This window comes from Mus musculus, chromosome 2, assembly GCF_000001635.26.
Source record: "Mus musculus strain C57BL/6J chromosome 2, GRCm38.p6 C57BL/6J".
Lineage (NCBI taxonomy): Eukaryota > Metazoa > Chordata > Mammalia > Rodentia > Muridae > Mus > Mus musculus.
In genome coordinates, this window is record NC_000068.7 from 17,355,188 (window position 1) to 17,370,893 (window position 15,706).

Consider the following 15,706-nt stretch of genomic DNA (forward strand, 5'->3'; position numbering starts at 1 on the left):
ATGGCAAGTGCATTCTAATGGTGCATGAAATCAATACATTAAAGAAGTTTAATGATTAGCAGATTAGAAATGTAATATGTTCTCTATAATAATATTTGTTTGAGTGGGGAATTCTTTTTAATAATTCATGAGTGAATTTCTATTATTAATTGTTACAAATTGCACCTAGTGTCCAGATAGGGCATCACACAGACTGCCAAGATCTTTGCTTGGATTAGAATTGCTATAAACCCGTGATTAAATATATAAACTATGATTAAATATCAAATCCTTCCAGAAAACAGCCCTGGTTAAGATTATCAACTCAATTTACATATTTAATGCAAAGGACTGCCAGGAATATTATCAATCTCTACACATGAGAAAAAAAATAGTAAAATCACCATAAATATGCAAGCTCCTACTCTTGCTAAGTAAGAGGTTTACTTGAGGGGAACGGAGGAAGCTGGAACAATGGACATTCACTTACCTCGTCAACTCTGATGAGCCAGTGCACACCAGGAAATCTGCAGCTTACTATTTTGCCTACCACAGAGTCTTTACAGCTATTAACAATAATTATGACTGTTTTCTAAGTCCTAGGCAGGCTAAGCACAGAGAAATGACAAAATATTTGCTCTCTTGGAGCTATAATGGCCCTGAGAAGCTAGCACTTCAGTCAATTAGGGAGCTGGTTCTGGGTACATTTGTAGGGTATGTCCAATTAAATACACAAATTAATGATGTAGACTAAAAAAACCTCAAACTTGTTTTTCAGCATTTAGACTGGTAATTTCTTAATTACTTATTATTTGAACTTATTCATAAACTTTGAAGATTTTTTAAACACTTTTGCTCATTTACCTGAAAGGAGAAAAAAAAACTATATTAAAATACACTGTTACACTGTTACAGAGCTGCCCTTCAGAGTGGGAGAAGCAGCAGGTACTGTTACTACAGTCAGTTTAGTCCTGAGAGTGTGTGGGACGGCAGGCAGTGACAAGAACTCAGGAAGAGCCACTGAAAAGCCCAGCGCTATGGTTTCTCATCACACCTACATTGATGATCCTCATTTCCATGAATCCCTTAGTAGCTTCTGTGGGATCATAAAGCTTTGCTATCTGTTGACTATTCCACTAAAGAGTTTAGGAGTTCTACTAGGACTCTGATAAAGATCACTGAAAGACTAAGGAAATCATTAAGTAAAAATGATCAACTTTATTTCACATTGGTAAGATATATTGATCAGAGATCTGGAGGCTCACACTCAATTTCGAACATGATGCAGTATTTATAAAGCAAAAATATTTCTTTCTCTGTACTATGAAGTTCTTCCACACATCACTGGTCTCAATACTTTCTAACTAAATGTTAATTTTTTTAATTTTGGGTTTATTCATTTATATGAATATTTTACCTGAACTTATGTATATATATGCACCATTTCTGTATCTGGTGTCCAAGCAGCTCAGAAAGGGGCATTGGACTCCCCTAGAACTGGAGTTATAGATGGTTGTGAGCCACCACATGGGTGCTGGGAATTCAGCCTGGGTCCTCTTCAAGAGCAATAAATACTCTTGACCACTGAGACATCTCTCCAGCTCCTAAGTATTGTTATTATTAAAACAAAAGAACATAAAACTGAAATAAAAAGCTGAGTAGATTTAAAACCTAAATGTGAAAGAACTGGGGAAAGGGGGGAAAGTTGATAAAAGTGTACAAAGATCAAAGCAATGGAGTGCATTCATAGTAAAGGGGAAATTAGCCCCAAATAAGTCCCTTTAGGGCAGGTACCCACATTTAGGGTTGAGCAAGAGACGGAGCACTGTTAAATGCCCTTTGTACACATGCTGCTTGTAGGTTGTTAATAATTATCACAACTATCTAAAATAAGTGTCATTCCCATGTCAATAATAAAGTTGAAGAACTAAAGGTTTAGCAGGAAGGCTGGAGAAGTCTCCTTCTCTGGAGCAGAGCAGCCGGACAGGACACAGGACACCAAAGACAATGTAGAGGCCTTGAAGACCAAGCCTGAACAAAGGTGAGTAAATGGCCAAAGCCTCACTGCTAAAGAAGAGAAAGGCTTTATTGGCTGTAGTTATGATGTCAATTGAGAACATAATTCAGGTTTTGTTTTCTCTCAGAGGTTCGCTGTTTTGTAAATCCAGAGCAAACAGAAAACTGTTCTTCAGAAACTTTCCAAACGGTCCAAGTTCAGGACACGGCAGAATGAAATCATTGTCATCATTCCCTAGCACTTCAGATTTATCAACTAACGCATGTGGAAGAAGCTAAGGAGATTATATTTTGGGTTTTAGAACAATGAATCTTCATTTTTGACAATCAAGAAAGCATTTCTAAAAAGAAAAAGGAATGCTGTTTATTTGAAAGTGGATATTAAAGACTTAAGTCCTATCTAGATCCCTTTTATCCAGGAGCAAGGTGGCTGAGACATTTGGGACTGATGATTTTTAAAAAATAAAATAAAAAATAATACCACCACCCCCCCCCACTACCACACTCCAAAATAATGTGGCACTTTTGCTCAAATAGCTTTTAATTTATTACAACATTGATTTGGGAGTACATGCAATGGCGTGCTTGTAGAAGTCAGAAGACAACTTATAGGAATCAGTTTTCTCTTTCCAGTATGTGGGACCTGCAAGCCTGGGTCTACTTCTGCCTTCGGGATATGCAGGCACTGTTACTCACCAGGCCTGACTAGAAAGAAGGATGCTTAGCGTTATACAGAACCTTGATTGCTGATGAGTGCCTGGAGAAACAGCCTTCTCCAAGAAGGCTTTCAGTGAAACAGTTCTCCTTTAGTGGAGGTGAATAAGGGCTCTATAAACCTTTAGGAGTGAGTAGAGGGTTACAGACTAAGTGTACACCATTGACTGGTACCAAGGTGCTGGGAACACTTCATTTGCATGAAGAATTCCAAGTGCTTACTTGGCAACTCCTTATATGGAGAGAGGAAGTTAAACCTGTAATTTGGCCATCAGGCTACATGGCTACCTCAAGGGTGGCAGAGGTGAGGGTTGTACAAGCTAGGTGTGCCCCAAATGCAGGCACAGAGCAGGAAGGAAAACAGTCCTACTCCTGCCAGTCTCAGGATGAGATTTTTGGGGTTTGGACAGGTCTCAAACTCACTCTTGTTCTAGACTGGCTCCCCAAGTCACAAGGCTTTCTAGCTTCACAGACACCCAGGAATAAAACTCAGGTCATCAGGCTTGGTCAAAAGCACCTTTACCCATGGAACTATCTTGTCAGCTCTCAAATGGCTTTTAAACATATCTTTTATCTTTGAGTTTAACTTCAGAACCTCAAGGCATCATGACACTTGGGTTTCCATACACACGAAGTGGAACCTAAATGCACAAGGTTTGTACTAGATTCAACAGCAGCTTGATATTTTGTAACCTGAGGGAGAACTTTGTGTTATGAGAAACTCATTACTTCTTCTGAAGAAGGCAGGAACACAGTAGAGGACACATGGTTTGAGTTAGCATGTTTTTGATGATGCGCTCTCATCAGACAACTACTTAGACTTTCCACCAACTAAACCAGGAGTTAATAAACCTTAATTTTAAAAGACAGCCAGAGTCTAGAATTTAGTTAAAACTGTGAAGTTTTAGCCGGGCAGTGGTGGCACATGCCTTTAATCCCAGCACTCAGGAGGCAGAGGCAGGCAGATTTCTGAGTTCGAGGCCACCCTGGTCTACAAAGTGAGTACCAGGACAGCCAGGGCTATAAAGAGAATCCCTGTCTCGAAAAACCGAAAAAAAAAAAAAAAACTGTGAAGTTTGGAAGGCATACCCAACCCTCACTGTGGAAGACAATTATTGCTCAAATCTAGAAATCAGGTGCCAGGAATGATGCCACTGAAGGCACCTGACCGCATCAACCTTCCTCTCTTTCACTGCACCTGCTGGGGCTAAAAGTCCACATTCAAACTAGAGGACCACAGGCTTTGGTGCCTATCATCTAAGTCCAAACCCAAATCTGCCATAAAATAAAAATAATCACAGGGGACTGCGAGGTCAGCTTCTGAATAACCACTTTGAATATCCAGGGCCATTTTGGACTCTGACCAGGAGGATGGGGAGCAGAGAATAAGATGGGAGGAAGGAGAAGAAAAAAGGGAAGAGGAAAAGGGAGTGGGAGAGAGGGAAAGGAAGGGAAGGGAAGGAGGGAGGGAGGGGGGGAGGATGGGAGGGAGGGAGGGAGGGAGGGAGAGCGAAGATACATTCAGATTGCAATATCATCCTATTTTACCCTGAGAAATTACCAACCTCAGGTGTACTTGTCCACTTGATAAGCTGCACATACTGATTAAATAAAATGCTATGTTGATCTACTGATTGGGTTTTACATTATAAGAAAACAACAACTCATTTTTTTTCTATCAATTAATTTTACAACAGAATTTGTTTTTGTATCAGTGGTCAATTCTGCAAATATTACTAGAAAATACTAAAGCATCACTCTGCCAGGTGTGAGAACACCTGTGACGGCAGCACTTAAGAGTGTGAGGCAGGAGGATCTCCATTTACAGGTCAACATAAGCTATGTAGTCAAATACTATCTTAAAATTCAAAAGGCATAAAGCATCCCAACTGAAATAAACAAACTTTTCAAATTCAGTTTAAAAATAGCACCCCCGTTCAGCTGGGAAATAACCATGGAGAGCCCATAGTTGAAGTCATTGTCTTTATAAAATTCTAGTGAGAAAGAAATTAGACTGAAGAGGATGAGCCCGGGGTCATGAAATTGAAATATGACTGAAAGTAGAAATACGTTTATTTTTAAATGAAGGGGAATATTTCTAGATCACAAGTTTTCTATTGAAAAATATTTTTATCTCTGAAGTCTAAAAAATCTTCAAGTAAAATGATTATCATAAAGAGAGAGATTAACACATCTTTCATCTCACTTATACTCTGTGTGTCAAAAACTCCTGAAGCCCACGTCTGTGACGGAATGCTAAGGTCTAGCTCATGGTGTACATTAGGTCTAGCTGTGTTGCTCTTGTGTCTCTGCTACTTTGCATTCCCTAGCCATCACCAATTTTCTTTTCTTCTTCCTTTTCTAATTACCATAGTGACCACTGCTCTCTTTCTATCTGTATGTGCTGGATCTCTGTTTAACTTGTAATCCAAACACACGTGAGATCATGTGATGTTTTTCACAGCGTCTGCTTATTTTTACTTAGTGCAGTGTCCTCTGGCTCCATTCTTGTTATATCTAATGGCAACGTCCCCTGGTAAAGGCTGAATGTCATTCTTCCTTGCTGTATTCTGCATTTTCTTTATACACCCATCAATGGATATTAATGGTATGTGCCAATCTGGAAAGAATGCTGGGTTGAACATAAGGTTGCTTTATGGGATGGGATTTCATCCCTTTGTGGATTATAATGTAACTACTTATACATTCTTGGGAACTTCCAAATTGTTTTCTGTAATTTCTGGAATAGTCTACACATACACCACCCGCAGAGTGCATCACTGTTTTATTTTCCCAAGGACTGTTCTCTAGTAGAAGGAACTGTCTAATTTTGAAATTATGCACATGATTAGAAGAACCCTGAAACGGGGGCAGAATGTCATCTACAAATTTCAAAACTCCTGAATTGATAATTGATAACATGCAAAAGCTTGGGAGCCTCTAGGAACCATTCACATTAAAAGATATATGGGAATACAGCTAAGTGGACACATTTATTACTTGCATTCATTTGTAGATGATGATCATGATCATGATCATGATGATTATGTGCCTGTGTTTGATACTTCTACTCCATGTTTAATGGGAGTATATTAATAACACTGTCCTGGGAAACTTATGTTCATGCAAAAGGTCTTACTGTTTACACTCAGTTTTCTGTCCATCTCTCTTCATTACACACTTCCCATTTCTGAGCATAGCTAAATGCCATACCACACTGTCATTGCCCTTTGGAGTTCATGACCTCACAATAAACCAGAGTCCAATAAGAGAATTCTAATGGACACTTCATTTTTTGAGTCCCTGTGGAGAGCAGATACCATGAGCAAAATAAACCACTGAGTTCAGAAGTCACTACATGAAAACAGAGTATCAATGAAGGAATTATTTACTGATTTCTTGGATATAGAAGCTGACTCAAGATTTGTAATAATCATAATCTCTAATGTTATGTCCTAATGATACATTTTAATATTTTTAAAATTATTAATAGTAGTATTATTTTCGAATTCAAATAAGCTTTAATTAGATTGCAATAAATTAAAAACTGACATCCAGTTTTATTGACTGAACACATGTAGCAAAGCTGCTTCTTTATATTTCAGACTAAACTTTAATTTGAACATATTTATATACCTAGTGATATTTATTGGTAATGTATATTCCAGGTGACAGTTCTAGGATAGAGATCAGGCAAATAGTAAGCAGACACAAATATTATCTTTTAGTTGAGTTTGGATTCTGGAAGAGACAATATGCAAATTTGCCAATAAGATGTCAAGACGTAGGGCTGGAACGATGGCTCAGTCTTTGAGAAACCTGGCTCCTCTTCCAGAGGACCCAGAATCAATTCCTAGACACACATGGCAGTTCTAGTACCTCCAGTCAAAGCATATCCAGTACCCTCTTCTTTCCTTTCCTTTTCTGGCCTCCATGGGCACCAGGCATGCAAGTAGTACACAGACAAACACACAGGCCAAAACATCCATATATATATAATTAAGTTTAAAAAATTTAAATGAAAGGAAGTAAAGAGTTATGGAGTATATGTGGGATATTTGACCAACAAATGTCTTTCTGATTACTTAACATAATCAGAAGCCTGAAGGATAAGCAAGCTCAAAATCACTGGAGGAAAGAGTGTTCTAGTCATGGAGAGCAGTACTGGAAAGGTTAGAGGCAGGAAAAAATGGCTAAAAAGACTGCCTGGTCAGAGGAAAGAGGCTAACGAAGAGGAAGTCAGAACCATTGGCCAGGTTCTGCAGTGCCTTGTGGACTACGATTTTTCACTTTTAGTTTGAGTGAGTCAGGAGCCTTTGAAGTATTTGGAGAAAAAAAAAATATACTGAGATCAAATACAGCTATTGAAAGGTGTCTCTGATAGTGGGGTAAGACCAGGGCAGAGCAAGATGGCTAAGATTGGAATGAGAAAAAAAACAGGAACCTAGTTCTATAAGCTCAGTTTATCTGGATGGTGATTCTCAGAGTACAGTAGAAGTTATGAATATATCTCATCTAGGCTAAAGCCTATCGAATGGGGTTACTTGCTGTTAGACCCCATCTCTGCCAAAGGGACTCTGTCCTGCCTATTAATCTACTTGGTTATCTATTCTACCCACAAAGGCCCTGGGAACAAGTGCCAAACATGGTCCCTAAAGTACCCCAATGTTTAATGTCTCCAAATCCTTTTACCAATTTTTTTCTACTTGGTCAGGCTTGTCTGTTTTTTTGTTTTTGTTTTTGTTTTTGTTTTTTAGTTTTTTTGGTTTTGTTTTGTTTTGTTTTGAGACAGAGTTTTGGTTGTGGGGTATGTGTGTGTGTGTGTGTGTGTGTGTGTGTGTGTGTGTGTAGACCTGGGTATCCTGAAACTCACTCTGAAGACCAGACTGGCCTCACACTTGGAGGTCTGCCTACATCAGTCTCCCAGGTGACTGCCACCACTGCCCAGCTCCTTGGCCAGGTCTAATTAGCGGCCATGATCCATCACAGTGTCTTCCCGAGCACAAGGTATCTGGTTCACCATTCAGAATATGATGAGTTTATTGAAGACATAATTGTATCTTTTATTTGTGTGTTCCAGTATCTCACTCATTTGGCATATGCTAGATAATACCAATAAGCTGGCAGAGTCACCTTAAGGACTGACTTAGTTGGTGTAGTGCTTTGTTGACACCTGTGGACACGTGGGTGAGAATTTCAGAAAATACTGAAACCTCTCTTACAATCTACTCTCCTTTGAAACACATAAGTGGTACTGGACACGCATCTTGGCCAGGCTGGGTTAAGTCCCACAGAACTCTGACATTTGCTTTGAGTCAAGAAAGAGGGAAAGTTCACAAGGTTGGAAAGCTGAAATGTCTGTTTTGAAAAGTGCACCTGCTTTTCATTTCCCATCACACCCCTACAGCCTTTGATTCTCCACAGAAGAAACAGAAACATGGAAAATACCTGAAGCCAAACGAACTCAGTAAGAATACCTACAATTGCAAACACATTAAAAAAGCCTCCATCGACAGTGGACTGCAAGTGAAGGGAAGCCAGTGAAACGCAAAGCAGTACCAGGAGGCAGATACTCCATGCAGACAAGAGAAATAAAGACAAGCAGAACATCAAAGGAGACCTCAGCAAAATCAACAGAGGCCATAGGCACGTGGCTACCAGACCGCACGTATGTCAGGCAAAGAGCAAGCAGAGCGCAAAACGGCAAAGCAATAAAGATGGTTTCAGCTATTCAATAATCAAAATCAAACTGGATGAAGTTTAAATAAAACCCTCCGTTACTGAATCAAAACAGCACAACAGAGACATTCAAAGAAAACCCTCTGGCAACTTAATCCACTGAAGAGCAGCCTGCCAAGCAACGCAAGCTCCAGATAATCACATAAGAGAATGAAAATATTCAGCAGGCAAAGCAAGATAGGCAACTGGTGTGAGAGACATGAAGTCCAGGAAGCAAGAAAATTCTTCTATGTTAAAGCTCATGAGAGCTGAATGCTGCGCTGCTCTTTAAGGAAACAAGATAACTATCTAACCCTTTGTCCTAAACGATCAGCATTTCCTCTCCTATGAGCCTAGCCACATAATTCTTAAAGCTGAGCAGATGGCTTTTAGAACATAAACACATTGTCAGAGGGATGAGAAAAAGAGAGGAGAGGAGTTAGCTGAAATTTATGGTCCTTAGCTAAGGAAGTATAAAATATCTGAGGATACTCCCATGCCTACAGTACTGTCTGCCAGGCACAGGAAATTGGAGCCAGTGTCAGGACCCCAGCCCCAGTATCCTGAAACACAGCATGGCTTGGCCACACATGTCCCCTCTACAGCAGATAAATGAATTATATAAAAGGACAATTTTCTAGGATACAACACATTTTAATCATATAAAAATCCCACACACCTAAATGTAAAGGAATTGAGAAAATCATCAAGGAAAAAAAAAAAAAAACAACAAAAAAAAACCACTTGAAATACATAAGACCATTTTCCTTTTTTTTTTTTTTTTTTTTTTTCTTTTTGGCCCTCTAGCAAGTGTTATGAAATGCATTTCATGCATTTCAACTTCTAGGGCCGGAGTTTAAACAAAGGTACAAGATTGACTGTTCCAGCTAAAGACACTAATTATTCCCACCAAACACTTGCTTTGCCATTACCTTAAAGTTCTGTCTTCCACTCAATCAGCGCCTCCTCACCAGAGTCCAACCCAGCATACATTTCGAAGGGATCCTACATTTCAACGCCTCCAAGAAACTATGGATGCTATCTCTTCCCTTCCTCACGGGCCTTCCTCACGGGGGAGGAGGGGGCGTGGGTGAGTGGGGGTGGGGGGAACACCCTCTGGGAATGTTTCTACTCAGGAAGTTTTCAGTTTTGCTTCAATGTCATCAAAACATCAAGACACTGAAACCAAAGGGTAAATGTTTCCTTCAAGGCCTTCTACAAGAGAAGTTTACTTCACAAGATATTTGTGTGTGTATGCGTGCATGTGTGAGAGTCTCCGGCATGGAAGCCGGGGGTCAGTGCCAAGTGTCTTCTTCCGTGGCTTTCAACTGTATTTATTGAGGCAAGAGCTCTCACTGAATCCCGGAGCTTACCAGTTAGCTAGGTTGGTTGGCCAGCAAGCCCACTGAGTCCTCCAGGCTCGGCTTCCCAGCCCTTAGTCTCCAAGCACGCATCACCACACCTGGAGGTTTTATGTGGGTGCTGGAGATCTGAGCTCAGATTCTCATACTTCATGCTTAGGTAGCAAGAACTTTACTCACTGAAAAGTCTCCCAGGCCCAGTGGTTCTTCTTTTCTGGTGCTGTTTTAGGTTATAGAAGCTTTAGGAAGCAGGGCCCCCAGGGGGAAAGTGGGTCACAGGAAGAAGCAGCTTTTGAGAGTTTTAACTGAACTCTGCTTGTGGTCCAAGCTCTCTGCTTTCTGGTTAGCCAAGAGGTGAGGAGTCATAGTTACAAGATTCTACAACCAATAATACTACCATGCCTTTCCTGACGTGATGAACTGTATACTCTTGTAAACCCTGGGCCAAAACAAATCCTCCTCCCTTGTATCATTCTGTCAGCGACTGGGTCAGGGATTTTCTCATAGCAGTGAGATGAGGAGCAACAGGAGCAGCGACAGGAGAGCTTTGCCATGGTACAGCTGATGGGATTTTCTAATGACTTCAACACAGAGAAGGCATAAAGGACAAAAATGCAGAATGATTCCAAAGAGGGTGGCTCTACAACCTGAAAAGCTGTAGCTGTCACTTAGCAAGTCATAAGCCCAGGGAAGTACAAATTCACAGGAGATAGGATAATGTGATGGCTAGCTCTAGGTTTTAAGTTTAAATTTCTATGCTTATGAGATCTATGAGACAAAAATGCCTCTAACGTATAAGCCCCACTTGTCCACAGATAGATAACTTCCTGGAATGCTGGTGCTGTGGTTTGTGCAAGATAACAAGCCACGTATTTTTGCTTCTGTAACGTTCGGTTACCCTTAGTTGCACAAGATGTGTGCTTGGTCACATGTAGAAAGGAAGTACATTCGCAGGATGTATACTGGCCTCTGATTGCACAAAGGTAGGAAGTGCACAGCTCTGTGAATGTTGCCTTTATTATAACCTGCTGACTAATGTAATATAGGGTCATATTTTGAGTATGAGTCTTGGGTAGAGACCTAGTCTGTATCCATGTTCTTCTTATTTATGAAAATTTATTCATGGTCAGAATGGTAAATCTCCGAAAGACTTCATACCCATAACAATAGTTTGTTAGTTTATGAACGCAGGCTAGTTTTGAATGTATGAAGTTTGTATGTCACTATTCTATTGAAGAAACAAGGTGGATCTCATTCATTATGCTTTGCTTCACCTAAAATGAATAGAAACAGGGGCATATTTTCATGTGTCTTAAAGACTCTTCCATGAAACATAGATACCTTCTGATGTTGAATCGCCTGAGTTGATGTCATCAAACTTACTTGTACATTTTAAGTTCTGTTTCATACCTCTATGCCTACCTGAAAAACTAGGAAGTGTCCCTAAAGAAAAATTGTATTAGCCTTGTAATGGTTGCCTTCCAATGGCAGAAACTTATAAATACATCTCCAAAGAGTCAATTTGACTTCATAAGGCCTTCTTCATTATAGTAATCCATCACTGTGAGCCAAAAATCTACCTCTGTACCTTCATTTGAAATAATGTTTCTGGGCTAGGTATATAGTAGAGTGGTTGCCTAGCAGTCAAGAAGCCCAATATTCTACTACAACACCGCTCACTCACTAACTATCTAAATACAGAAACAAATAAACAAGTAAACAAACAGGCTGTATGTGTATATGTCTATAGTATATTTGCATGCATGTATATGTGTTCTCATGTACTTTCGTGAGTATGTATGTGGAAGCACAAACTGAACATCTTCCTCAGTAGCTCTTTACCATATTCACTGAAGCAAAGTCTGCCATTTGAATCCAGAACTTACCAATATAGGCTGGTCTAGCTAGGCAACCTGCTCCCAGATGCCCTGTCTCTGCCTTGTCAGGATGGGGTTACAAAGGCGCTGCCATACGCACTGGGTGTCTTTGTGGTTTCTGGGAATCTAAATTGAACTTTTCGTGTTTATGTGGCAAGTGTTTTATCCATGTAATTAAATATTTTGAGAGTTCTTAACTACATGACATGATATATGTCTATAAACAGGAGGCTGAGGCAGGAAGATAAGTTATTTTTAGCCATATTCTTCAACATCTTATATAAGTGGAAAAATATTTGTTTGCACTTTTTCTCAACAGAGACATCTTCTCATTCCATTCAGATTCAGATAGGAATGGATCCTATATGAAATAATTTGAGTAAAAACATAACAGTGATTTGAAAAAGCAAGAGGAGGTAATATGCAATTAACAGCAGTGGGTTTGACAGCCTTGGGAAAGAAAAAGTAGTGACTCGGGCCAACATAGCCATCTCTCAATACAGCAGATGGGGAACTGAAGCTTCTGGAGTGAGCAGTTCTGAATTTTCTGTATCTGTATGGAGTCATCCAAGATCATAGACTTGAAAGAACCCTTCAAAATACACTTCCAGTGTAGTCTCTGAACTTCAACCATCTAGCTAACATCTGATAGAGACCTGCAGTACTCTGTCCAGTCAGAACAACTTTTCTTCCTCAAGAAAGGCATCTCTGACATCAAGGCTAAATGGAATTGTCTCTTAACTATCATGCCCCATCTCATCTGCTCACTCACTCTGTTCATAATTATGTACTATCATTTTTGTATCTGTTTAATATCAGAGTCACCCACACACACACACAGCAGACTGGTCTCCTTTATTCATTATGGAATGTATTACAGATCCAAGCTCTTTGTGTGTCTTTGCTGAGTGGATGAGTAAATGAGAGAAGGCTGTGTTGGTGTGCATGCATGGGACACAAGAGTCACCACTGAAGCAAACACTCCATGGTAAGAAATAACTCCAGTATGCTTAACTGAGTGATGTTAAATGTCACTGACCACAACTAGTTCTTACATTTGCTTCTAGTTTTTAGCTCATCAAGTGTAAACATTAGGATGGACATCCAAAACTTTGAAAAGCACAAAAAAAAATCAATATCTTACACTCAAAAAAGAAAAGAAGAAATAAAAAAGAAAGAAAGAAGAAAGAGAGAGAGAGAAAGAGAGAGAGAGAGAGAAAGAAAGAAAGAAAGAAAGAAAGAAAGAAAGAAAGAAAGAAAGAAAGAAAGAAAGGAAGGAAGAAAGAAAGAAAGAACAGACAGGGAGGGAGGGAAGGAGGAAGGAAGGAAGGAAGGAAGGAAGGAAGGAAGGAAGGAAGGAAGGAAGGAAGGAAGGAAGAAAGAAGGAAGGAAGGAAAGAAAGAACAGACAGGAGGGAGGGAAGGAGGAAGGAAGGAAGGAAGGGAGGGAGGGAGGGAGGGAGGGAGGGAGGGAGGGAGAGAGGGAGGGAGGAGAAAAGGGAAAAGAAAAAGAAAAAGAAAAAGAAAAAGAAAGAGAAAGAGAAAAAGAAAGTTATGGAACCCTTTATGAATGAGCCAGACCCAGAAGAAAAAGACCAACATGCATTTTACAATAAAGCAAAACTAGTTTGTAATTGTTTCTTTGGAATTGCATTTTAAAAAGCTGGGCATGATCTTTCAAGCATCTGCAATCTTAGCCTTGAGAAGCTGAGGCAGAAAGACTATAAGATTGAGGTCTGACTAGGCTTATAAATAGCAAGATTCTGTCTTGGGGAAAAGAATGCATAAAAGGGAGTCTCCCACATGCTGACAAATGCTCTAGCAATCTCTGGACAGACTGAGTTTACAGTTCAAGCATAAAGAATATGACTAATTTCATGTTCATTAGAGTATTGCTGTGATAAATATGGGCAATGGCTTTACTACAAAAGCTGTTCTGGAAAAAGATACTTGCTTTCTCCGGGTATTAAACTACTTAACTCCAAACTCCTACCTAGAGACTTCAGCAATCTGATCTTTGAAAAAGAAACTCACAGTATAGGAGTGATCCCCTTACCCTCCTATAGCACTGAATCTTGCCTGTAAGAACAGATCTATCAGCAGCCACCACCATTTAATATCCTAATGTAATTCACTGAATGTTCTAGAAGCAATCCACTCGCTTTGATGAAGAAAAGAAAAATCACAGGAAAAAGTAAAGTTCACAGTAAAGTGATGATTATTAATACCAACAAGATTTTCTACTTAAAAAAATTGTATATCCCAAAGCCATTTCTTTTTGGTAAGCTCTAACTCAATAAATACATATTGGGTTTAATCACACACCAAATTATACCAGTCAAATGTTCCTGTAAGATTGGCTTTCTCCCCCTAATGGAAATCATACAGAAACTACCCAGAACTCGTCTACTAGGACTGTGGAGAGGCACATCATACCCTCCAGGCATGCACTCATGTAGCAAATCCCAGGACCCTTTTGTCATTATAGACCATGGACAACATGGAAGCATGCAAAACTACAAATTAGTTGCTTTAAGTTAAAGAATCTTAACTTTCCACACTTTGAGTTAAAATTTCAAATACACTCAAGATGTTTGTGCAAAGGTGAAAGTATGCAAAACACACTCTGGTGCATGTCTGAGAGGTGAGTTAATTTTGAATGATTGCAATTTGATACCTCCTTCGTCAGATGGTCTTGTTACCTCACTGTAGCATGAAAAGCTAGGGTACAGCTCAGAGATCTCTGACTTGTCATCTCCCAGACCTGTACCAAATGTGCTGCCGGAATGTGAGCGAGACAGGCGTCTCCGGTACTGACTTGCCTTTTCTACATCAGAGGGAGAATATTCAGACACATGAATGAGTGGCTTATACAACAGATACATTCCTTAAAAGATTCAATGGAGAGCAAAAACAATCTCTAATTAAGTAATGATATCTAATATCTGATATTATAAGGCTATAGTCAACCATCACCAGACTTAGCAAGGACTGCATCACATGCATATAAGACCTAAAAGATGTTTGCTATCATTTAATCTGGTTTTAAGATTAAGGGATAGGAGATGGATAATAACTAAACAAACATTAGAAAAGAAATTTCTTTGAAAGCAAATATTTGGTTTAAATGTTTGCTTACAAGTAGCCCTTGAGTATACAATACTTGGGTAGTAATTTTCAGACCATATTTTCCATTGTTCTATATATAATTTTGAAACATATAACTCTAAATTCTAAACACTATAACACTGTATTTCATGAGACAAATCTTTTTGTCCCAGAAGCTCTCGGCAATCCAAATAATTAGGTCTGCTATCCCAGAAAGTCTATAGAATCATATTTACCAATAAAAGGTGAATGTAAGTATGCCTAGATACCATTTTAAATGAATCTAGCACAAACTAATGCAAGATTTGTCTTTTCAAGCTCCTTTGTAAGTTTTGTTTTCATAAATAATGTTATTTTAAAGTGACATGATACATTATTTGGGTTTTCTGAATTCTCAACTTCAAATTCACATGACATGTTAGCCGCAATGAAAGTCTATAATTCATCATCATTAGCTTTCAGGACAAACCCCAGAGAAACAGAGAAACTCAAACAATACCAGAGAGCATATGGAGACTTCGAGACTGAATATTGTCCTCCAGGGGGTCAATGTCGAAGATGGAGCCAGGATCTGTACGCCAAACTTTAAGGTCTTTGACCAAAAGGAAGAAACCAAAAGATCAAGAGGGAACATTGGAAAGCCAGCGTGGAAGTCAGTCTAGCAAATGTAACAAATTAAAAGCAGCTCAGTGTACTGCAGAGTCCAGAGAATGGTGGTGGTGGTAGGGTACTCAAAGCAAGCAGGAAGACACAACTCACTTTCCCATGTAGCTGCTAAGGAACATTTGCCATCAAATTTGAGCAGCCTGACTTCTTCACTGCCCAGCATAGAAGCCACTATGAAGCACCTGTGACTCCAGACAAAGCAGGTTGACACATAGCTGCTATATTCCCAACCTTTCTTGCTCCACCCCAAAACAGTAAACATCTGCCT

General features: G+C 39.5%; 1 protein-coding gene across 9 annotated transcripts in view; it reads right to left on the reverse strand.

The window, feature by feature from the left end:
- Positions 1 to 15,706, reverse strand: part of Nebl (nebulette) — a 392,277-nt gene that overhangs the window by 12,515 nt on the left and 364,056 nt on the right. For 4 of the 9 annotated variants that reach the window (NM_001362722.1, XM_011238990.3, XM_030252124.1 and 1 more), the window contains 2 exons: positions 15,272 to 15,364; positions 14,342 to 14,491 (listed from right to left, as the gene is read on the reverse strand). The exons of 4 other annotated variants lie outside the window; for them this stretch is intronic. In NM_001362722.1, the coding sequence (NP_001349651.1) occupies positions 14,342 to 14,491; positions 15,272 to 15,364 (243 nt within the window). The remainder of the gene's footprint in view (positions 1 to 14,341; positions 14,492 to 15,271; positions 15,365 to 15,706) is intronic. One more of the 9 variants, XM_006497556.4, reaches the window with a different exon arrangement.